The 25,282-nt window shown below is 38.6% G+C and overlaps 1 protein-coding gene across 1 annotated transcript; it reads right to left on the bottom strand.

Moving 5' to 3' along the window:
• Window positions 1–283: 283 nt before the first annotated feature.
• LOC146160912 (gonadotropin-releasing hormone receptor-like) lies at window positions 284–17,091 on the bottom strand. The gene is made up of 8 exons (XM_083385047.1): window positions 16,951–17,091; window positions 13,028–13,211; window positions 11,659–11,765; window positions 8,725–8,847; window positions 6,614–6,824; window positions 4,718–4,890; window positions 959–1,095; window positions 284–580 (listed from the first exon to the last, which is right to left on the bottom strand). The coding sequence occupies exons 1-8, from the start codon at window positions 17,089–17,091 to the stop codon at window positions 355–357; spliced, it is 1,302 nt and encodes a 433-aa protein (XP_083241173.1). The 3' UTR covers window positions 284–354.
• Between the last annotated feature and the right edge of the window lie 8,191 nt (window positions 17,092–25,282).

The raw sequence follows: 25,282 nt of genomic DNA, 5'->3' as shown, positions 1-25,282 counted from the left end.
ACAAAGCGCGTCAGTGAAAACGAAACTCATGAAGACAATCGGCAACGTTTTTGTGTCCATCAGGGTTATCGAGAAACATTTATTAGATGCTTTGAAACAAAAAAGGTTTACTAAATTGACTGGCCATTTGTCGTTACAGTTTTAAACAAATTTACCAGTGTGTCGAACAAGATCGAAATTATGTTATAAGATGCCAATGATTTAAGCAACCACGAAATAGAAAAACTAATCGTGTTTGCCTGGAACGTGGTAAAATAAATAACACTTTAAAGATTTAATTGGTCGAATGCGTCAGCACCTTGTAAATCCACGCAAAGCCGTCCTCCAGTACGCGTCGTCTTTGGCTTTCTTCGCCTACAAACGGCCAACGGCTACTGCCGGGTTTGTCAGTGAGCTATCGGTCGCCACCTGGAAGTTAGACTGTTTCGAACCTAACAACTGCTTGGTAGCGCTGTTGAGGTGCGGTAGACGGTACGCGTTGTTGTTGCTGTTGCGTCGCGACACGGCAAAGTGGACCTGGGTGCTGGCAGTTGCGTAGCTGCTGTACGACGCACGGGACACCGAGCTCATCCGTCTTGGCCTGTTCATGCGAAGACAGAAAAATATTCAACACTGTGTTCAAACTATTTTTTAGGCTGAAAACTTTTAGATTGACTATAAAGAAGTTGTGCAGTCTGACTATTTCGTACATCTATTTCGGTTTAAAAGTGTATAATTATGATTGTAGTTTTTACCCAAAAACTTACTGAATGTAGAAAGCGAGTGACAATGATTGTTAACATATTTCTGTCGCTTTTATTTAATAATAAACTTAGGAAAACCAGCCACTCACGATGTGACCTGGCTGTACGCAATAAACCAGTCCATGCTGTATAAAACCACTGGAGCGATGAAACGATTTAGCTATTCGCGCAACATCTGAAAATCCCAAAGAAAATCAATTCAAAATCTCACTTGCCCGGGCTTAATGAAGATCTTCCTAAAGCACTGCAATTGGCGGAAAAAGTTGTCGCGAATTTCCTTCATGAAAATGCCAAACACAATCGGGTGTAACACCGGGTTGAGGTACATGGCAATGTACATAGCGGTGTCCACCTGCAATTACGTGTGTATATTAACATCTTATAACTGGGAAACAGGGATGTTACTTTTAATAAAAGCAAACGATTATAGCAGTGGTTCTCAACCTGTTTTCTTTCCTGGCCCATTTTCGTTGCACATAAATTTTGTTGCCCAATAATTTTTCATGAAAATACAAACTATAAAAAAGGTTTAGAACAAAAAATAGCGGAGCATATATCAAAACAGATTATTATTTATTCAACCGTGCATTAGTGAGGTTCTTGCTTCTGAACAATAAATTTACGTTTCATTTACATTCCAAAATCCAAACCATTATTGCTGTAAAATTAGGTATAGTGACACAAATGAAACTAAATTCTTCAATAAATCTAGCTTTTTCAAATTTGTCTGTGGCCCACCTAAAAGCTTCCGTGGCCCACCAGTGAGCCATGGCCCACTGGTTGAGAACCGCTCGGTTAGAGGGTCGCAAAATGTGCGAAAATTTATTGTAATGCTTTCCCTCAAATAAGATGGCCTTCCTCTAGACATGTGAACTACCAAAATGATGCTGTACCTTGTGACATGGATAGACATTTTGCACTATGTGTTTTACTGTAATTACCTTAAATGGCACTAGCTTATTCAAATCTCGTTTAACCACTGTATTCCTGTTTTCGAAATGGTTATGCAACAACTGGATCATTACAGTTCATCATATTTCCCTCTGTGCCCAATCGCTAACTAAATTGTAAAACGGCGGCAGAAATTGGCCCTCAATAGCGATAAAATGCAAAAGTTTCGGTGTTCTGGAAGATAGGGGCACACGCTAATCTTTCGCGCTTTGATTTCGCACCAATTCGTCCTTACAAATAAACAATGCTACTTGCTGATGTGCATTTGGTTGCGGATTACCATCTGCACTGCTGCGAACCCTGATGAAATATGATGATTCTAAGGGCGTTAGATCATTTTTTTAAACACAACTTATTTAGTTGAAATTTCAATTGTTTTAATTTGCTGGAGTTTTAAACAATAACAATTAAAACTTGTGTGTTCGACTGTTCGTTAAGGTTATAACATCTATTTTCTGTGTATTAACGCTATTAGAATAGCATTAAGTCACCCAAAAGTGTTTAAAATTGAACTCAAGAAAACGTGGGACACTTTTCATTTAAGATAATTGTTGGGCCACAAATATTAATTTTCAGTTATTGCCCGGCATGATTAGTATGCGAAAGGTTGCTGGTACCGGTATTGTGTTTTACAGCAAAAACACATTCTCGTAGTGCTGCACAGAAGACGTCTTAAAACAACATGTGACCCAAGACTAATTTGGTGTTTATTTAAAGGTTAAATAAATTGCTTGCAACACTGAGAAAAACTTTTTCAAAAATATTTCAGTAAACCATTTCCTAAATACAGTTTCTTTTATGAACTTTGTGACTCTTAACCAAATATGACGCCTGTCAATTAATGTTTTTAGACACTTCTACTAAAACGGCAAACCTGTTTCAGACAATATAATTGCCGAAAAGTTTGGCATATTTTACAAAGCGGAAATACATTTTAAGTGGCTCACTCGAACTTGGACCAGGGTCCGGTGTAAGAGGGGGATTGTCGACCACACGTGATGGTGCATTGGGTTAGGTCATGATCCCCAAACTATATATTTTGCGAACTCATTAACTTTACAAAGTTACTTTTGGTTAATAGACTATAAATACCGTATTTCGAGCATATGCATATTTTATTTTGTTCTTAACAGTCAATTATCACCTTAACTTAAAATTTTTTCCAACGTAAACCTATATTTATTCGCGCTGCGGGCGATTATGGGGGATTTACGTTGCATTTTGCGAACGAGTTCGCTGGAAAACAGCAGCTGATTTTCAGAATAGTTGTTATATGACGCCACGTTAAGCATAACTTGGTGTCTTTCCTTGTCATGATTCCTTTGAAAAATATCCTACATTTGCCTCTGCCTTTAACTATGGTCTAAAATATTTATGAATTTATAACTAGAAAAAAAATCTCATTTCGACTGAAAATTAACTTTTTTTACATTTTTACATTTGCCGCATAAATTTTTCACGCTTTTCATGTAATAAAAACAGATGTTCAACCGCTGCAACGCGGCGATTTCGGTTCGACTGAGTTCTTTGGCATGCGTTTATTTAACAATAAAAAAAGTTTAGACGTTAACTGATTTACCCAAAATTAATTATCGATAATGACCCACCAGACGGGTGATTTAAATAGTTTGCCTATTTAAAATTATCATTATAGGGTTGTAACGTAAGACAACTTTTTGTATATTCATAAAAACTGTTCATATTGTTTGCGACACTTTTAAGACCATTATTTTTTTTAATTTTAATGCTATTTGTTTAAATTAAGTTACTTTGGATTGTAAATCTCACCATAATTGGTCTGAGTATTTGCATGTTGGTGAACTATATTTGTATAAGCGAGGGCCGTGCATCAGCGTCATGATGTTTGCTTAGGAATATAAGTGGAAAATGTTCAACGTTGGTTCGTTTTCCAAATGTTGCGAGGTTTTTAATATAACAATATTGTCGGAAAATATGTTGATCGAAGATCAGTGTGACAAACCATAAAACAACATAATTTATCAAGGACATGTGTTTTGTAAATGCCCTTTTAAAATATCGAAGATTTGTTAGTACGCCCTGCTTAAAAGCTACGTTCCCAAGGGTGTTGATTTAAGATTTATCCAGGAAATGCAATCAAACCACAATTGCGCGATCCAGACAGATAACAAGCAAAAAAACAGATACCCACCATCTAGACAAGTTGGACGAAATACGTGAAACCATAATCGGATCTAAAATTATGCAACTTTTATTATCCATATATTAGGAAGCATGACAAGTCGGCAACCCAAACATATTCGTATGCGAACATGGTACATTCTGTTTTACATAATTTTCTTATTGTCCAAAAACTGATACCATGATGCTGGATTGCTTGTAACTCGTATTGTTTTCTCTTCGAAAAATCGATTCAGTCTTGGAATAATGCATTAGCCGTTCACTAATTACCTCTCACTTTGTTCGGCCTTTAATGACCAAATGTCCTTTACTTTTAAGTGTGCATTTTAACTCAATTTCTCAAAGCTTTGTATTATTGGGCCTGATTTGTGATAAATTTTCCTATTTGCGCGTTTTTACTTCGAAATATTGTGAATTTTTGGAAATTGGCGCTACTGAAAACACTTGCGAAACGGTTTATACACATGGAACTATACGATTTAAGAGGAAAGACATAATTTTTTATGTGTTTTTATTTTTTATATGATTTTACAATAGTTTTAAAGAGTGCCGTTTGTTAAACTTCATATTACCTATTTATTTGTGACTTTAGGTTAAAAAAGCATTATATGTTGTTCTCATCCACTCTATTTGTCTCTCATTAAAATTATTCCAAATTTAGAATACATCTCGTGAGCTGAAAAGTTTGCTCATCAACAGAATACAGTTCGAAAAAGTATTAAAATATGAATTTGGCAACTGAAAACAAAACAATGGGTACAACTGCCCAAATCCCGTTGTCAGTTTGTAAATATGTTTTAAAACGTATGAATTCCGAAAGCATCGTGACAAAAACATTTTGGTTAAATAAGCAATAAACCTACCGCAACAGGAGGTGTGTGATCAGTGGGCCGAAACCAATCGTAGATTCCCTTGCCATAGTAAGGTCCCCAGCAGATTAAAAAAGTCAGGGTGACGAGGGTGCGCATGAGGATGGTCTTCTGCTTGGCTCGTCGCATCGACGCCGTGTTCACGCTGTTTCGGCGACCCATCAACACTGCAAACGACGAGGCATAACTTAGATGATAGTTTCAGTTGGACAACTCGGTAACGTGCGGGTGGAAAGTATTACCCCGTTAAAAGCACGTGGAGACGTTATTGTTTGTTAAAAAACGTTTTATTTATAGTACATTCATTTCAGTTAGGATTAGAATTTTGCGAAATTCATTGGCTGAAGAATCAGTCCCCTAAAAATGAGAAGAATAGGTTTCTGTCTCTTGTTGCGGTTGTTCTTTAAGTTTTTTTGCGATGATAACCCGGGCCTAGATTTATTTGTCAAATCATCAGTTACTTATCGCATACTTGGCAGTTGTTCGAGTTGTTACGCTTCCTAATAGTTTCGCAGAAAAACACGTCATACAGAGCAACTCAAGAATTCGAAATTTCCGTGGAATTATAGACAAGAGCATCAACGTTGTTGCTTTCACCCCTTATACGTTCCATGTAAAGGTTAACAGGAAGCGTGTAGTGTCTCACAATGCACATCAGAGATTCAAGACGTAGGGGCGATGTAGATTATCACTTGAACGATCGCCTTAGTTGATGTCGTGGGAATACGATCAGGGCGATTGTGTGTCCCAAGTAGGCAAGGAAAATAAAGATATTATCTTGGCAAAACGCAGCGCCCGTCGGCAGGCATATAGTTGGTATCGGGACACCAGACTACACGACCAAATACATGAATGATTGTTCCGCCAATTAGGCTAACAGAGTCGCATCTTCAAGTCCCCTTTCTACATCATTTATCTAAATTTACGCACAAGCAAGATATTGGGTTCGATTTGCACACGAAACGTAAATGAAACACACATTTCACTTTGGGATGTCATTAAAAAACAATTCATGGCAAGAATTCGTAGGCACGGTGTTTTGCACGGACCATTTTGCGCGTTCTTAAACACCTCCAAAAAAGTGTAAAGTCATCGTTCAACGCTCAGCAACCGTAAACTGTGACACCGAAGGTCAAAGTAAGGGTCGATCGAGTCGCGTGAAAATAAACTCGCGAAGTAATCGCAGACCGCAATTCCTGGACGAGAGTTTGTTTTGGCAAGGGCCGAGGCGCCCCTGAGTGGCCGAGCAGTAGCGGTCATTTGCCGGCCACCGCACGCAACATTCGCGGCGAATTATAACTGGAGAATAGAACTTGTTGTCGCGTAAGATCGCGCGGCCTTGCGTGTTGGCTTAAGGAGGTCGAGACACGAAAAGAGTCTTTGAAAGCGCCCGACGATCGTGCGCACGCTACATTTTAAGTATATTAGAGTCTGATCGACATGACTTTCACATGCGAGCAGAGAATTTAAGGGGCGGGCAATTATTTGTTGTTATGCGTGCTGCAATTTTCGTCCGCAACTTAGCCCAATTATGACACAGCAGTCTCTATTATCTTGCATTTATAGTTGAACTTAGGGATAAACTAATGCAAATTATATGACCTAAAATTTCAATTTGGACTTAAGCGAAATAGCTATCTATTAATACACTAATTTGCCTGGAGTGCACACAGTTGAACAAATACTTTAAAACCGCGGATTTTGTACAAAGCGATTTTCCACCAATCTTAAGCTGCCTTATGGGCTTTACCTTTTTTAAACTTGCTCACCATTCATAGACCTATTCTGCCGAAAGTATAAATAATAATAACACTTAAAAAGAACCCAGAGCGAATAAATTATTATTTTCCTAGCACATGATGATTTGCGATGACCTAACGTCAAACTCACCTCTGTCACGCGCCTTCATGTTGGAGATTTCGCACACGATGAGCGAATAGCTAATGAGCGTGCATAAAAGAGGGAGCACGAAGCTCATGAGCATAGTGAAGAGGTAGTAGGGCGGGAGCAGGGATCGATCCTTCACCACCTGGAAGTCGACGCACTGGTACAAGCCCTTGTTCTCGCAATTGGGAACGTCGAACACCGAAAATATTACGCCCTGTTTACACAAAAGGAAATGAATTGGTTTATATTGATGTAAATGAATTGCAGAATTACGTTTATATAATCAAGAAAACCTTTAATGGTGAAAATAACGGCCCAAATAGACGTAAAAAGCGACATGCTTTATTGTTCAAACGTTTCGGCAAACGCTCATGCCATCATCAGTAATACGAAGGCCACATCAGTTACACCCGTTTATATACACTTGAGTCGCATAAATATAAACGGGTGCAACTGATGTGGCCTTCATATCACTGATGATGGGATGAGCATTTGCCGAAACGTTTGAATAATAAAGCATGTCGTTTTTTACGTCTATTTGGGCCGTTGTTTTCAGCATTATACTTATGAACAGATCCGTATATAGTTTTTCAAAGAAAACCTTTGCAGTTATAAATTATTTTTAGACATATAGTTTGATTACAATCATAGCAGTTTGTTTATATTTCCAGATCAAAATAGAGCAAATCTTAATATTTTTGCTAATGCTAAGAAATGCATCGTTTAAGCAGGTTAAAATTATTGATAGTATTCAAACTGGCGCGACTTTATTCAAGGCTGGCATGATACAAGGTGGAAAGTCAGCAGCGTAAGCCGTATTTTTTGAGCAGTTTGCTGGAGCCCGCCGAAATCAGTTGCCGGGAAAATAGTTTGCGTTTGGTCGGGTTTATTTTCTTATAGATTCCCGGAACATCCGAGCCAGCTAATTGATGAGACCCAAGTCGATTTTGTCGGTCCTGTCCGAAGCTTGAAAACAAACAAGCCGACTGAACAAAAACGAGAGGCGACAAGTCCACACTTGAGTCGATCGCCGGTTCCGCCTGTCAGGGCTAATTGCGGGGGTTTAATTTGGCGAAGTGCATTAGCCGGTTCAATAATTTCGAACTGCGATTTATTCGTTTTTTTTTTTGTTCTACTCGCCAACAAGGCTGAACAGAGCAGCGCGAATCTTTGGAATTCCTACCAACGCAACTTTAGCCAACGTGTTGTTGCCTATGCGCCATTTTTTTTTTTTTTAACCCTGATTTGCCACATAATGTTTGGAAGTTTTAAACACCCTGTTTAATCGCTTGATATTAGTATATGATAGTTTGGTCAGCATTTTTAAGGGAAGAAATTTATACAACCCCAAAAACTTTACCTTATTTTTATTTCTGAATTTCTATACATTATTTTACCAATAATTGGTATAACAATGCGGTTAGCAATTTTGAAATATAACAACCTGGACAGAAAATAAATATAGTTAGTTTGAATGAGACCTTTGCTATTTAATAGTATTTTACAAGCACGTATGTTTTTTCGTCGTTATCGCTGGCGTATAGTGCGCAACTTGTAGTCGTGCAATTTGTCACTGTTGGCGCAGGCGCCATAGGTTGGACTCCCCTGTACTAACAGGACTTAGAAAGCCAAAATTGTAAAGCTGTAAACATGATTTCCTTACACATACCTGTGCTCTTTAAACAAGGGTGCCTGGAATTACAAACAAATTGCTATTAAAGAGAGGGTTATTTGTACGAGGTTCTGCGTTTTTTATGGAGTAATTTTTTATTGAAAAAAATGTCAATACGATCGCCAACGATACAAATATACCTTTTTTAAGTATTTTAGGTAGGCCTATTACAATCACAATTTGCGCTGATGGCTGTGTTACGTTTCACAATGTCAGAGAGATCGTTTCACTATATTGCCCAGAGAAGATCTTAATGCATGTATTTTAGTTTGCTTCATGTTGTTAATGATGTATTAAATTTTGTCGCATATATGTAATATACGTTGTTTGGCCGCCCTGAGCAAATTGTCTTTCGTACAATTTACAACTCTCAAGATGCGGTAATTGCATTCAAAAGGAGTTTGCCACCCCATATAGAGTAAGCACAAAGCAAAAAACATACCGCTGGAATGCAGCAAACGAGGCTGGTTACCCATGCCACCGTCACCATCACAAATCCTCTCTTTCTCTGGCTTTCGCAGGGAAGTGGAGACAAAATGCCGGTGACGCGATCCATGCCAATCACCTGCGAAAGGTTTCACACAACAGAATAAATATAAACGGTAGAAGGATTCAAGGGTATGCGTTGATTCGGTCAGAGATTACATAACCGAGGCTCGCGCAACAAGCTTTAGGGTTTACGAGTTAACATACAACTATATATCACTGAAACGTTAAATAGAAAAAAATTGTGTTACTTTTCACTTTTAATATTGAAAGTTTAATTGAAAGAAAAACACAATCCCGACTGAGTTTGCACTTTAACACTTTCGAACCTGAGTGGCCGCAAAACGTAATTGAAAGGGTCACGGAATAAAACATTTCAGAAAAACTGAGTTATGCAAACCAACGGCTGAAAAACGCCACCCGAGAATGAAAATGTAATAAAAAAACAACGCTTTTATTATTGTTTGACGTTACTTTTAACATAAGCAAAATACATAAAAAAATAATGAATTTTGTGTTTGAATTGTGGATTCTCCTGGCATTATTGTACCCATTTTTCGACAACATGTCCGTATTTGCGCGTTTTTGGTTTGTAGGCGAAACATTTTTTTCCTTTTTTATTTTCTTGTTTATAAATTATCATAGTAATCCACGTGTTGCATTTTTACCATCAATATGTGTTTAAACAGCTATACTCCGACCCCCATATAACATACTATAGTATAGTTAAACGCAAGATTGAAGTACTTCGAAATGGGTACCTCCTGGTTAGTATTGTATACCATGTGCTGTCAACCCTGATGACCCAATGGTTATGTCAATGATCAGTCAAACATGTTGTGTGATAAGGCTCTGCTTGCATTTAATTATCAACGATAAAAAATTTGACCCACAAATATAGCTGCCCCAGTTTCTTTAAAGTCTCCAAACGTCAAGCAATCTCTATTCGCAAAAAATATACCAAACGACTGAAACGTTTACAGATCGTTATGCAATCTGTATATGATCGCGTAAGTTTGTGATAGGTCAAACGAGCTGTAGAACTGTACTGTATACAGATATGCCTGAAAATCCTTGCTTAAATGTCAACGCTGCCACAATCCGTAAATCGCGAAAGCGATCTACTCCTCTCACCGGATAAGAAGTTGAACACACGACGGCGCATTTAAAATTCAGGGTCATTTGTGTTGTGTAGACAATTGAACAGGCGCGTTAATTAGTCGAAAAGCGTTACAGAGAGAACGATATCGCCGGTAACATCTCCGCCAGCACGCGGTCTTTCAAAGGGTTCGAAAATCGATGGAGATAACAGTAACTGATGCCGGTTCTTGACAACTACAGAGGCAAATTGGCGATTTTACAGCGGCGATGAATCTTGGTTGGCGTAAGGCTTTTTAACCACGCGAATACGCCACTGGTTACGCATTTTAATTTGACAGTGTAAAGCGGTTTTAAAAATGAGGACAAGTTAAATTTGCTTCGAATTTTGATAAATTTAGACAAATCTTCAGCATGACCTCTGCACCCAGTAAGTTACGCAGAGCGTTGTTTCCAATCGAACGGCGATAATCAAATCGTGTTCGAGACGTTCCAAATAGAGAATTCTAAATTTGGAAGCATTAGGATCGGTTGTGGGCCGATGCCGGTTGAAAATCGCCCAAAGGGCGCCAAGACCACATTAGGCCGGAAAAATCAATGTCAATCAAAAATGGCGTCGAAGCACGTGAGGACTAAACTAGCTAGTTAGATTTCAATCTGGCAGTTCTATCGATCATGGCGGGCTGGTGGCAGAGCCTGATGGAGTTTGTGGTCGTCCTAGTTACTCGGAAGTTGATCTAACCTTTGTTTAAGCTAAAGTTATTGGATAGTTAGGTTTGGAGCCGTTTGATGAGACGAACGTATTCCACTAATTATATGGCTGGCCTTATCCACTCCACCCATTTAATCCTCATTTAGTTTGATATGTTAAACGTTGCAGACAATCTTTTCTCAGGTGTATTTGGGCTTTCCCCAACCATGGTATATTGACTTTTGAAAATAAAAAAGCTACTATACGAATTTCCGTTCCATGTCAAATTGTTAGCAAGCTAACAAAGCAATTTAGGCAATTCCACATTCCGCTACGCACTACAAGTATAGAATTAAGAGGGGTTTGCGCAACAAAAAATAGTTCATATTATATTTAATTACATCGAAATACAAAACAAAAATAACGAGCCACTATATTTGAAGTACGCATCAAGGAGGCTTGTTGGAGTCCACATCTGGCTCGCCAGCATTCGATAACAGTTTGTGACAATGATTGATGTAAGTTGATGTCGATAAGTTGGGAACTGATTGAATTCCCTTGCTGCACGAGCCACAAAGTACATGGCAAACACAAAGGCCCCAAAGAGCAAGTCGATAACCGAACCTAAACTAATCCATACCAAATTGGTGTCTGCGATACCAAAGCTTGGTGGCAAGTTAACGGTTAACGGTAGACAATGGTCTGATTTACAATGTTCTTGATTTTACAAACAACTCCAACTTGATTTTTGTCCATAAAACAAAAATCACGCTCAACAGCATGTTAAGTTCAAGCCAATTCCATGCCACTTATACGAGCAATATGTGTATATCTTCTTATTTATTAGCGATATTAAAACTGTTCTGTATACAAATCGTACAAGCATAATGTATAATTAGCTTATTTGACAACAAGGCTGTACAATTGTTGAACCAGCTAACGTATGTGAGCACATACAAAGTGAAAACTAGAAGCTAGACGAGATATGAGTTATTTAAAAGATACTTGAAGAATTTGAAACAAACATCACCGCGCCAGCATGTTTTTCAAAACAAGTTTTGTTTCTGCTTACATGAAGCAACTATATAGTCATACACTTACCGCAACCATAAACGAGCTGGCGTACATGGCAAACTGCTTCATCATTTGGCAAACCCTGCACATGAAGTCTCCTGCTATCCATTGCATCGTAGTGTTCCATATTGCATCTGAAAATATTTTCAAAATTAATGATGCAACAGAAAAATCTCAATTATCATTTTGTGCAAAGGCCCATTTGGCGTTAGTCATAGTCTTTTATAAAATGGTGTATCTTTCTGGGGTCCAAAACCATTGGCAGCGGGTTTCTATTGTAGGTTACTGCTCCGTTGCCGCGCATAAAAAAGAAAAAAACTCAAAGTTTAAAAACGCGAGTGAAACACAGGATCATACTTTTGCAAAGGTATATGTATTTCGCAAACACTGATTTTTACTTTTATTACTTTTATTATTTCTTTGTTATTCAAAACTTAGCATATTTTTTTTACTTCACATAAGATGTCAGTGTATTTGTCGAAATATACATTTCTTTAACAAACGTTTGAACCTGTTTTTCACTTGTTTTTTTTAATCTGAGTTTCATTGTTTATAGTCTTTTAGGAACAACCTCTTAGGAAACAGGAAAGCTATAAGAAATCCCATTTTAGTAATAGGTCTGATTCTGCCATACATTGTGTTTAAAGAAAATCTTTGCGTCTTAGCAAGATGTCGCCAATTAAAACGGCAAAATTTCTAATGGCTTACATATATAGGTCGGATATTATTGAAAATGTTTTGCACGACTGTGTCTAATGCGCATTCCTGCATAGCCAATGAAACATTTCACGAACATATTCTGAATTTTGTTAATGTACACACAAGTCTTTATAGTACATCATTGGGAAAAACTAAAACGTACGCGGAATAATCTTTCAGGTTTCGTTAAAAATACTTTGATTCAGTACCGTTGATAAAACAGATAATGCCGTATGGCGTGCGGCGAAATAAATCGCTTATTTAGCTAACAAAATTGCAAATCTAACAAAAACAATGTTGAAAAATTCTATACGTATAAAATTATGCGCGTCTCCTTTTACGTTGGCATCGGTTTGTGACTAATGGAAGTGGATTCACACAAAGTTTATAAACAGCATCTTAATAAATGAAGTTTTGGGGGTTGTGCCACAACATCCTAAAGGCCCCCGTGCCCAAGAGATCTTATCGAGATTTCTGAGCTTTCCATCAATTTTTCAATAGCTATCTTGCACGGGCCGCGATTTCGCACACCAAATAGCACATCAATTTTTAAAGTCGCTATGTGTCTGTGTGCAACGAAAACGTTAACGGCCTCTACAGCTCGATGCGACTTAAAGCGTTAACGGCCTCTACAGCTCGATGCGACTTAGTAAAATAAAGCGCAAAGAAAAAGTTCCTATTCTTCAACCATTCTTACCTGACGGCATTACGAAAAGCGTGTAGACCAGGTCACTCAGGGCCAGGTGGAACATGATGAAGTGTCTCGCCCTGCTGCGACGCAGTGACCAGATAACGAAAGTGTTGCCAGTCATGCTTAGCGCGAACAGAACCCAAGTAATGAGGACCCTGACCAGGTGCAGAGTATCGAAGTGAAACCACATCTGAAAACATAAACCAATGGGGTAATTCTCTGATTACCCTCGGTCACCGTAAATTAAACGACCTAATTGATTGCGCTACATAATATAGTAAACAATAATATCGGTTAATACAGTTTGTAAACAACATGTTGGCACATTAAAAGCGTTTGAACTGGCGATGACCGTCATATATTGACCAAGTAAGTGGATTGGTTGCTCTATCTAAAAGCTTGGTATGCTGGAAATGTTCATTACACGGGTGTTTGGCAAAACTATATTTACAATAATGTGTTAAATGTAGATTATGACGTGCACATGAATAGCTCCATTTCTTATATTAACTTCGACTGTACGTTTTAAACAACTCATTAAAAAAACTCAATAAGTCAATACTATTTACACCGATATTAAACCGCCTGTCCAGCGAAGGCGGTGCCCTTGACCATAAGACGCCGATCGGTCAAGGCAGGAGGTTGTGCGGGAGATTAAAAGCGGAACGTGCGTAAGTTGGATCACGATCTATTTTTAAGAGGGTGAATGAAAGCCTTCGACGTCACGCGAATAGTGAGAACGGGACTTAGAGGCTTAAACAATTATTAAGATGCTGGCGTTGGTCTTCTTCAAAGCTTATGCAAGCGAATACCACAAAGCGTCAAGACTAATCCAGTTTATAACTTGTGCGAAGTACCTATATGAAATGAAAGACACCATATAGTGATTCGTGCGGCAATAAACAACATGTTTTGCCTTCTTTTGTAATATGAGAAACAAATTAATGTAACCTTTAAAATCGCTGGAAATTTTTTTTTAATTTTTTTATCCTTTTTAATCATTTAAAACAGATAAAAATGTTATTGGCGGTCCCCAATAAAATGAGAGAATGGTTCGTGGCGCAATATATGCTTTATCAAGGGCAACAAGCGTGTTGTTGAAAACGAAAGCTAAGTAAAGCATTTTCTCAACGCACAAACCAATACACATTGGAAAAAACGACTTCTGCGAATGCGGCAATGTATGGGTGCACAAGGTGATGAAACGGTATATCGGTGAATGGTGTCCTTGATGGATGCGCTTGTAACGTGTCGTGTTCGCTTTTTATATGTCGATAGATTGGCGCCGTTTACATTGTAAATGTCGTTCGGTCGCCATCGCTTTTGCAAAACGTCTGCATGACTAAAAAGCATCACGTATGGAGCTCGAAAGAAAATATCAAGAGGCACCATTGTAGGGCGGGAAAACGCAGGAAAAGCGTTCCCATGTAATTTAAGAAACTAAGGTCTCGGTGATAACATACTGTGTTCAGGATATTTTGCTCAAAATGTATTTTAACCAAGATTCACGCTAAATAATTTTGTTTTATGCACTGTTTTCTTAGTTTAGATGTTAGTTACTTGATTTTCCGGGACACTTGACAAATAAAGAGCAAGCCCTCCAAATTGTAGGTTCGATAAATTATTATTAGGTCAGTATGCTATTAACAGAAACAATTCTTATTCATACAAATGTTTAACTTGTTATCGTAGGACAGTTTCGTTTTCTTTGATGTAAAGATGCGAAGGTATTTCGCACATATGACAAACTTTTATACAAACAAAATCCTATTGAACCCACGCAGGGATTAGTTAAAGATTACTTTAATGTTATTAAGAATATTAAAGCCTTGCTCATTTATTAATAAACACTTATATTCCATATTGGTATATCGTAATAAACAACAAAACCTTATTCCAATACCCATACGACGTTGGCTATTTGATGGTCAACAATTCCGAGAAAATTATTAACACGCTATACCTCCCCTTTTAAATAGGCGGCTTTGTTGAGGTCGTGTATGTATTAATAAACGACCTAAAACCCCTCGTAATCTGGACACGCGATGTAATAACAATTTATTCGCTGACGGTTTGAAGAAAGATGAGCGAAGCGAGACGCCGGTATCGATTGTAGCATCGATAAAGCATTAGTAAATACACACTCGAAATGTTGTTGTCAGAAAAGCCAATTATAGAAACAGCCAAATATTTGTATAAGGTTGTTTTTTGTTATGACTTTGCCTTTGTTAACAAAGACGCAAAAAATTGAAACCTTATATCCCTTATATTATAGTTTAACGATGGGAAATATGTTGGTTGGCGTTGCTATTGTTTTCAAACATTAAATGAATATATAAGCACCGTATTTTAAGATATGTTAAAGCTTGTCAAGTTTTCTTCATGTAACTTTTGAATATTTTCACAGCGCCACAGGCGCATGTCATACACAAAACCAAAACCACGAAGGGCTCATTCAGGCTCGTTGAAAGCTAAGGGTCGGGCCGAATTAACAATCTCTACCCGACAGATTGCATGGAGGGTGAAAAACAATAAAGGCAAACTATGTTGTTGCACCAGAACTCTTAAACACGGTTGAGTCTATATTTCATAGAAAGTAGTCCCCTCAAGCAATTGAAAGTTCCGTGAAATAAATGTGCTGGATTCGAAACTAAATTAAGATCATTCACTTTTAGTCCTGGGTTAGACTTAACTTTACTTATTTGTAGTACAAACTTTAAAACCCAGAATAACGTTCCTTTGGCAATGTTATTGATAACAAATCGTTTTTGCTACTTGAGGAGACTGGGCCATCTTTTCGTATGAATTTGATTACGATTCTGGAGACAACAAATTGTTCTTTGTTGTCGTGACATAAATTGTTTGGCCGTGGAATTTTGGCCGCCAATAGTATTGCCATTGAAAAATAATTGCGTGCTAATGTACCCTGTAATCGATAAATATCGACCAAGTTTCACCAACAGTTATTTTATCATGGCACTTATTGGTTTTATTGCAATCGCAGAAATCAATCCTTAACAATTGAGTTCATTTTGTTTGCATTTTAAAAGCGTAGCAAATAATAAGGACAAAAGTCAACTTGACATGCACGTATCCAGCTTTATTGGCAAATGGCGACATGCGATCCTATTGAAGTTCAGCAGTCCCGTTAGCATTCGCATACGATCAGATAAAAATAGCAGTACCGCTATATTGTTTACAAGCAACTATACTCACTTTAACTTGAAGCTCATGTATGCGATTCGAAGGCTATGTTGCTTCGTCAAACACGATATGGCATAATGAACATTCAATAAGTAAACCCTTAACCACGCCATGTTGGAGATATTTGACTGATATATTTTGGGAGCAATATCAGGTAATTGATTTTTAATTGGTTGGCGTTGAGCGAACGATATGATATCGTCAAGCAGAAATAAAAAGCGTTTTTTTCTATTTTAGTCACCAAGTGACCTTTATGCGAAAATCGATTATCGTTAGGCTGTATTTTATCAGTCACTTTGAACAACCCGAGGCTGTTTAAATTATATCAACCAAGTATAATGCAATTTGCAATACACTTAGTTTAAACACTGCTTTAGCGGCATTTTCCAACATTTAAGTTGCGTCCTAATATACAAGGTAAAAACTCACTGCTTTTGAATTGTATTTTAACCAGCCATCGGTCTACTAATCTCTAAAGTATTCAAGCATACAAAGTAGTTAAGTAACAATAGAACCCTCGCCGAAAATAGGAAAGTTGTAGCCTACCATAAGGGCAATTAAAATAAACAAAGAAGTTACTGTAGGCAAAGCATTAACAATACAAAAATACAACAGAAAAACAACAATGCAGAAATTTGATAGCATTTTTAGGTGAGTTTGATAGGGTTATGTATTGCATAGCACGTTTGTACACTTCCAAAAATCTAAATTCGCATGACACTTACTTGTATAATGTGGTCATAGTGGGCGCACGCGGGCATCTGAATGGCTGTTTGATGGGTCGAGCTGGTCGCGTTGATAACCGCCGAGCCATTCTGGTTGCTTCCAGTCGGATCCAAGTTCGAGTAAACGGATGTGCTGGTCATTTGTAGGTTTGTGAAATGACGCACTTGTGACAGTCGATGTATGAAGTATATACCCTCGTCGTTGTTGTCTCGCTTTAAACAAATTCCGGCTGCTGGCAGCGGACGTCAACGTGATTCGGTCGCGACCCTTGTAAGCACACACGCGTTTTTACAAAACTTTTCGCTCAGTCAAAACCTAACCTGCTCGAGGTAAACACACCGGGTTGTGCCATGCCAGTTTACGTGATCAAGTTGCGAGACTCCAGGCTCCCTTTTTTGACCACGGAAAATTAAGGTTAAATAGATTATTAAGAAAACATTGGCCTTCAAAGAAAGGTTGAGCTTCTCAAAAAACTTTGTTTGTTTATCGGCCCACAGTTACTCCACATAGTACACCCGACGCATTTATATAGTCTCTTTGGGAATAACAATAAAAGTTATCCATTGTTAATTGACAGCTTTCTGAAAGTTTACACTGTCGTTTATTTTGTAACTGGAGAATAGGTCGACAAGACCTGGCAGACACCCGAAACCGCGCGCCATAAAAGCACAAGCGGTTTCTTAAAGTTCCTATTTCAATAAAACGTTAGTTGAAAAGTACTGTTCCATATTCAGTGAAGCACGTAAGTGCTTATGCCCTACCTACACAACTCAACTACAAGTCTAAACTATTACCGCGTTTTGTTTGGCCTAGTATTTTAATCTCGTAAACTTCAACGTTATTCACAGTCTTTATTTGTACGTCTCATGACAATATATAGCAATGCTTTTCAACGTTTTTTCTAAATTTAAACAAAAATAACATATAAGCCCTTGGCCACCAACTTACAACATTGTGACAACAGACCTACAGTTACAACATTATAGAAAGCTTATAAAAGATTAGCTGCGGCGATGCTTGCACTTAAACAGGCTGAAAACAACTGAAATAGTAAATCGTATACAAACAAAATCAGAAATCTTAGTATCCTACGATTCAACATTTGGTTGGCACCTATTCCTCTCTGAAAAGCTCTTTGCAGTTAGAACTGACCGTCTGTGGTTAACGATAATTCACGTTGTGGTCGACTGCAAGCAGCGTTTTTTTCTTGCTTCCAAAAAAACCTAGGCGTCAATGTTGACATGGTCGCGCTTCAAACGTTGGCCAGTGCGCTTATTTTTGTAAGAGCTTTGTTGCGCTGTCGTAGCAGCGCTGTGAGAAACACCCTTCCAAATTGCGGCACAAGTCAAAGATCGGCCGCTGACGTGATACGTTTTACCTGGTGCTTGTTTGCGCAGAAATAGACTCCCATGCCCGACCCTATGATCGCGGGTTCTTGAACGCAAACCCTCGTAACATATATATTTGTTTTGGCCTTTAAGTAGCGAAAAGATAAACAACCAACCACGGCTCTCTTCTATATTCTGTGTCAGATACGACGGCAATCGAAAAGCTTGCGCTCAAATCAAACCTGCTCGTAAAACATTATGCTTGCCTAATATAATTTACTTCCAGCTGCCAAAAGTTTAATTAGAAATGCGTGGCACTCGAACTTGCCTGATAGGCCAAGTCGCAATTTCGCGGTGGTCGCTTAACTACGTTTCAACCTGGCCGCGGCGAAGGCGAAACGAATCTTCGGTGTACAAAACACGCAAATCTTTCGACTTCTGTTGGCGCGCCTCGTCGCCCCACGTCAATCGCAATGCCCGATGACGTAACGAAGCGCGGATTTACCAAAATTCCTGATGTTTCCTATCGTTCGGACAACCTCAGTAAAACAATATGAACGCTAATGTATAAATTTTATTGGATTGTATTTATTTGTTGCAATATAATTATTACAGAGTAGCTTTTTTTTATACACCTATTGATCATCACAGCCATGCGAAAAAATTTAAGAAAGGCTTTTATAAGTATTGAGCAAATTTAATGCACATAATGGCACATCCGCCCGCTAAAATAACAGTATCACCGTATTATAGTAAGGTGTGCAATCAAATCTGCGAAACGTCGTTCTATATTTCGTTAACCTTCACCACAGACAAAACAACCGACTCTTCTCCCCACAGTTTGTTCTATTGTCCTCAAAATCGCATTAGCTGCGAAGAACACGCAGCCCTAACCGACAGATGTCCTTGCTTGATTCGATAACGGACACAACTGCCTTTTCCTGTGGGACTACACAAAGCCGTAAGGTTATAGGATCTCTTAAAGCACAAACAGTCCATCCTGTTTGGTGGGCACGGCAGAATTAAATTGCTTCGTCCCATACGTGGCCGGTAGGTTATCCACATCCGAAATGATCTGCACACTTTTTCACTCTTAGTCCGGCAAGACGAGTAAGATCGACGGAGCAATGTCTAGCATTCTTAATTTCCCTCTCGCGCTATCTGAACTTTGACTTACGGCAATCTGACACAATCAGGACATCTCGATTCGCGGCCAGCGCTGGCAATCAAGGTCGCTTGTGGTTTGTTTGTCCAAGCCGAAATCCCTTTAGATACCGATGCCCGGGGCTGAACCTCGCGAACCTTTTCGCACGAAGTGTTTGTGCTTTGTCCGGTCGGGCGTATAAGAGAGAGATGCCGAACGGAGAAAGCTCTTTAGGTTGCCCAAGGTTTTATTGGCAACAATTACCCTTAAGAAAGCGCTCACGGCACAACGGAGCACAACGAAATACTATATTGAACTGTGCTTATTCTACAGGCGCGTTCAAAGTCGAGAAAGTGGCCTGATGCAATAATAATTTACGGCATGGTTCCAACCGGATAAAAACTACGTTGCGTTACATTGAACATCTAAAAAGTTACAAATTAGGCTTGACAATGAAATATTACTATTATTATCACAACGAATCCCTGGCTAACAACGCTATATGTAATTTGACATGGGATAAGTTCACAACCGTCATACATCACCCATTTTTAGATTCCGTTACCCAACAGTCAGTTCTCTGAAAATCGTTAAATTTTTTGTTGTACATGTTCGTTTGTTGTTCCTTAGGGCTGAACACAAGTTGCAATCGTCATGTCAATTCTACGTCGGGGTTTCTCTTCGCTTTTGAAAAATCCATTGCGTCACCGCCTGACATATCGTCTACCGCGCGACAATAGCACGCGGGGGAAGCTTGTTAATGCGACCCTAAACTCGGCGCGACGCAAAGAGATGGTGTCGCCGCGTAAATGTACGAAGCAAATACGTTAATTAAGACAAACAACCTTTCGGCCCCGGGATCGATTCAGCTTTAATTACTGCCGCGAAACCGATGTCTAATTTGGCAGGCGCCCGCCCGTCCGTGTTCCCGTGATCACGTGTTGTCAGGCAAAGGGGCATCAAAACGCCGACGCACGCTCGCCCGGCCACCCCAACTAACCTCTATGATTGCTGGGCGCCAACATCATCAGACGCCATCGCGGAGGCAGCGCTTCCATCCAGTAAGCAACCACGGCGACTTTTGAAAGGTAGTAAACTTCTTGCTTCATGCGCCCGTCCAGTTATGTATCACGGAACTGAATCCCTGGTCTACTCGTGCTTTAGATTTTTCAACAGTTTCGGTTTATTAAATTTTCGCTATATAAAGCGCCAAAACCGCCAAACTAACGCCCAAGCAAAATTAGACGTTACGCGGAAATCATCAGAATCGCGGACAAAACGTGATAGTGGCTTGTCAAAATTCGTTGTCCAACCTAAGACCACATGTAATTAGTAATTTGTGATGAATATATATCTCACTACATTAGACCTATGGGACATTGAAATAAGCTATTGCTGCCAGGCATAATGTATAACCGAGTGTTGCTCATCCAGCAGTTTATTATAATCAACCGACGTTTCGACGTCCTACACAACAGGGGTCGGCAACCTTTTTTGCAATGCGGACCGGTTTAAAACTGAAATTTTGTCGCGGACCGACAGTATTAAAAACAACAAATGTTCTGTTAGGGAAATTTATTACAACTTTTTTCAATGTGAACTTTCAGCTTGTTTTGCCGCAAAGAGGTAAGTAGCCTACGTTTGAACATAAAAAAACATGTAATTTTGACCCATTTTATAAATTATAAGTACTAAGTACTAGACACACTGTCTTTTTTTAACCTCACGAGAGCTTGATACTAATTGTGTTTTTTTTTATCATACCAATCAACCATGTAGTACATTTAAACGAAAGTTGATGTGTTTTAAATATACATTTAATTGTCTGACTTTTTTTCTTCATTTTACGGGTGTAAATCAAAATTTTATCTGACAACCCTGCTACGGACTGGTAACAAACTCCTCGCGGACCGCTGACCACTGCTATGCAAGACCTCATCAGGATAATGCCATATCATGTACGACAGATTTCTTATAAAGCGACAAGTTGCAACAGATTCATAGGACATTGTTTTGGATCTTATTCTCAATGTCAACACGTTCTCGTTCTGCCTTTAATTTTTTTTTATTTTTAAACTACAATAAAGCCATCCAATACTGGTTAGAACGAAACCTAAAGCAACAGATATCTTTGCTCAAACATATCGTCAATTTTATGGACAGAAATTAAGGAACTTATAACACTTAAACAATTACGAAAAGTTAAAATCAAACTGCTGTAAAAAACAACTGTATATTATATTTTACCTCATCTGCTCACACGTGGTAATCAAACCAATGATATTGAAAAAGGACTTAATCCTTTCAACTAAACTGATCCATCTTTTCGGATTTATTCTTATCCCTGGTTTTAAGTCCCTCCCCCAGAGACTCCAGACACATATCTTCCCAAGTCCGCTCCCGATACCCATTTAAAAAGCGGCGTTTGAGGTCCTTTTTTCTTTCAAGTTTATATGCAGGCATAAAACCTTACCAAGAAGTCGTGCGAACTCGTGTTGTTGCTGCTGCTTTAAGTGCATAGCAATCCGTAGTACAGGGTTACCGGACATGTCAATACGGAAACTAAACAAATTAAGGAAAATAACGTTTATACATCACCGTGAATTTTAGTCTCATTTTTATATCACATCAATTACCCGAGTTGTATTGACTCAATACCTAATTATATTATGCCTAATTTAGTGCCAGTTAAAATTAAATTTTTCTGCAAGTTCAGTTCCATCTTGACCGGCTTTATCACAAGAACGTGTAAGCCAACTTCATTAATTATCTGTTCTGCCCTTAGTTGTCATTCTTTTTCCGAACCAAAGTAGGTAATTCTGTTTTAACAAACAAACTTTTTTAAATCGGTTTAGCATCACCCCTACGGCCGACTATAAGCAACAAGTACACGACTATTTATAACTCTGGATTCATCTTTTATATTTTGTTCTTAATAAACGATAGAAGCTGACGACCAAGGTTAAAATGAAAACTGTGTGGTTAAACATTGCTTAGCAACCTAATCATTAAATTATTACTAGCGTGCTGATTTTCTCACAATGATATTACTGGCAACCGGTACGTTTTATTTTTTGCTGACAATGCCCTCTATACTGAAAAATATCGCTAAAAAAGTACTTCAAGTGAAGCATACCCATATATATTATCATATATTTATTTTTGATTTATAAAAAGAGAAGTATAACAGTACTAATTTGTTTTTTCTTAATTTGTAGTTGGCGTCCTAAACGGCCAGACTTGATATAGCCTATATATTTACTGTTAGGTAAGCTTATCTAAGGTTGTGTGACTCGTTGGTGTTCGATTTTTAAGAGGAAAGCGCACAGCTGGACGATCATGGCGCTCTGTCAACGGACAACAAATACTGTATAAGCCTTGCAATCCATTTTTACAGAAAACATGCCTTTCAAGCAATTGTGACATCTGAGTCCACCATACTTCAGCGGACGAAAGCGTTTGTCGCTAAATAAACAGAACTTATCGTAATTTAGCGGAAAAGGATGGGCACCAAACTCAAAAAGACCATGTAGCTTCATTTGAGCTAACACCTATTGGCTTCTACATTTGTAAAGAATAAAAATCGTATCCCAAATTACCTTAGCTATTACCTTAGCGCCTTTACATAAGCGCCCCTCCCAAAAAATAATGTTTTGCATTTTACGGTAAGCCGTGGTAACAGGCTCGTCTTAATTAATTTTTTAGGCAACTAAAGCAAAATCTCTAACACATTTTACAGTGTCGCCGTATACCTCTGTGGGAACCATGGTGATATTAACTCCCTTTTAGAGTTTAGCCAACCCAAACCTAATCTACAATACGGCTTTCTTTTTATTCTCCTCGTGTTTAATAGAATAAACTTCGTTTTTTCCATTTCAAATTAAAGGTTTGTCAACTTAATGAAAGCGCTTTCGAATATCTAATTACAAACCATCAGAACCGTTCTGCGTCTTCCATAGCTGGTTAATTTCCTCGTATAATAATATATAAAACGCTGAAGTTTATAAAACTTTTTCGGACCTGTTTCAAAAGTTTTGTAATGTCCCTATATCTATTGATTTTTTTAATTTTAATTTTAAGCCATGACTTGTTGTCGTCTTTATTAAGTTGCAATATTGGTTTGACGGACCGTGATGGGCATTGCTTATTATCGTTTAACAGGTTAAGAATTGCAAAACTGCACAGCAAACATTTCGAATGTAGGCCATCTCTTCATTTACTTGATATGACGCATTTGACACCACACGTGCTTGTCCATGAATGTGTAAAGAGAACACGATGGGTGTAACATATGTACTCAAGTTGGACATTTGTTGTCCCTTGTATGTAAATGGCGGTGATTATTTTGGGATGACGAACGGTGGTGTGCTCATATAATTATGTTGTGTTTTCCTTTATCGGAAACGGCTTATTATTAGCAATATAATTCTTTACCACAAATTGAATACTGTTCCAAGAAAAAACATCCCAATGCGTTGAATTTGTGTGAAATGCGCGATAGTCAGAATTTTGCTTGACGGAGACACTTTACACAGCCGGTTATATCGACCTGCACGACAGCTTGTGTCAAGGGAACATGCGCGGTTCCTTAACACTTAAAGAGCAGCTGCATAACATTGTTGTATGGCCGACATCAAACACATCAATTCGCACTTGAGGTGCTAGGCTATATATAAGTCAATGTCACACCACGCTGTTTGCCACCTTGGTACGCATAAGCGTAACGCTGTTGGTTGGTAGGGGATTGCATGTACTTCCGATTTTTCATAACCATTTGTAAACTTTGCCAAAATTCTGCTGTTGAAAAATAACCCTTTTTGTATTCCATGTCACAAACTAACCCCTCCCTCCATAAAACTGGAAAATGTCCCTGTGACAGACTATACTACGACAGCTTCCTTTCAAGTTTTTTTAGGTTTCGTGGCGAGGCCTTTCCTACACCTCAAATATGACAAACGCTCGCCACTCTTCCTGCAAAATAACATGGCGAACGCTATGGAACGTCCGTCGTATTGTGTTTTCGACTTGCCGCGCTTATTGTAAGAGATAAGGCCGTTTAAATCAATCAATCGATCATTCAAAATTTGTTTGTGCGGCAAGTCACCTTTCACGACCTATATGTTGTTCCGCGTAAAATGTCCTGACATTCCAAGGTTTTGAACTTGGATCAACAACGCGACCAGACCCTGGGCCGCGGGCGGTTGTCGTTGATTCACGTCACGCTGATGCTTTTCAGGTGGCATCACAGGGTATACGTCGAATATGGTATCGTTAATTTTAACGGGAAGTGTATTGCCGCCGTTTCTTCTCCCCAGTACTATACGCAAAACAACAAGTTTGGAAAATCCTTCATCCAGTTTTCCTCGTGTGTCACGTAAACCAAGAAAGCAAACAAAGCACGTCCGTTGCTTCAAACGTTCGTAATATTTTGCATCAGTGGTTTTCAACTTCAGTCTTTTATCAAATAGAAAGTATATACATTACCACCTCGAAGCAGCTGATTTCTTTTTCACTTTTTTAAGCATTTAAAGCGCACAAGTACTGGCGGCAATGTTATAGAAATTCCACTTTTTGTTGGTTTTAAAATAGTTAAACCTTGTTACAACAATCACAAGAAACTATTAGTACCTCTTATGGCAATTTAATTTGCATCGTAATCCAGCAGAAGGCATAGGCGCAATTTACCCATGTTCAGCGATAAATTGAACACCAAAGACAAATACAGTAGCGGTAAGTCAAAATAGCCTTCCCGAATGGAATGTGCGCCTTGTTGTCAAACGTGGAAGTATAACCTATTCAAATGCAACGCGATACACGTGCAAATCGTAAATGGCGCATTGCATTGCCGCACGGCAAGTC

The sequence above is a fragment of the Ascidiella aspersa genome, chromosome 3 (genome assembly GCF_963924565.1).
Source record: "Ascidiella aspersa chromosome 3, kaAscAspe10.2, whole genome shotgun sequence".
NCBI classification, from domain to species: domain Eukaryota; kingdom Metazoa; phylum Chordata; class Ascidiacea; order Phlebobranchia; family Ascidiidae; genus Ascidiella; species Ascidiella aspersa.
Note: the sequence above shows the minus strand (reverse complement) of the source record. Positions and strands in the feature narration are given on the sequence as shown.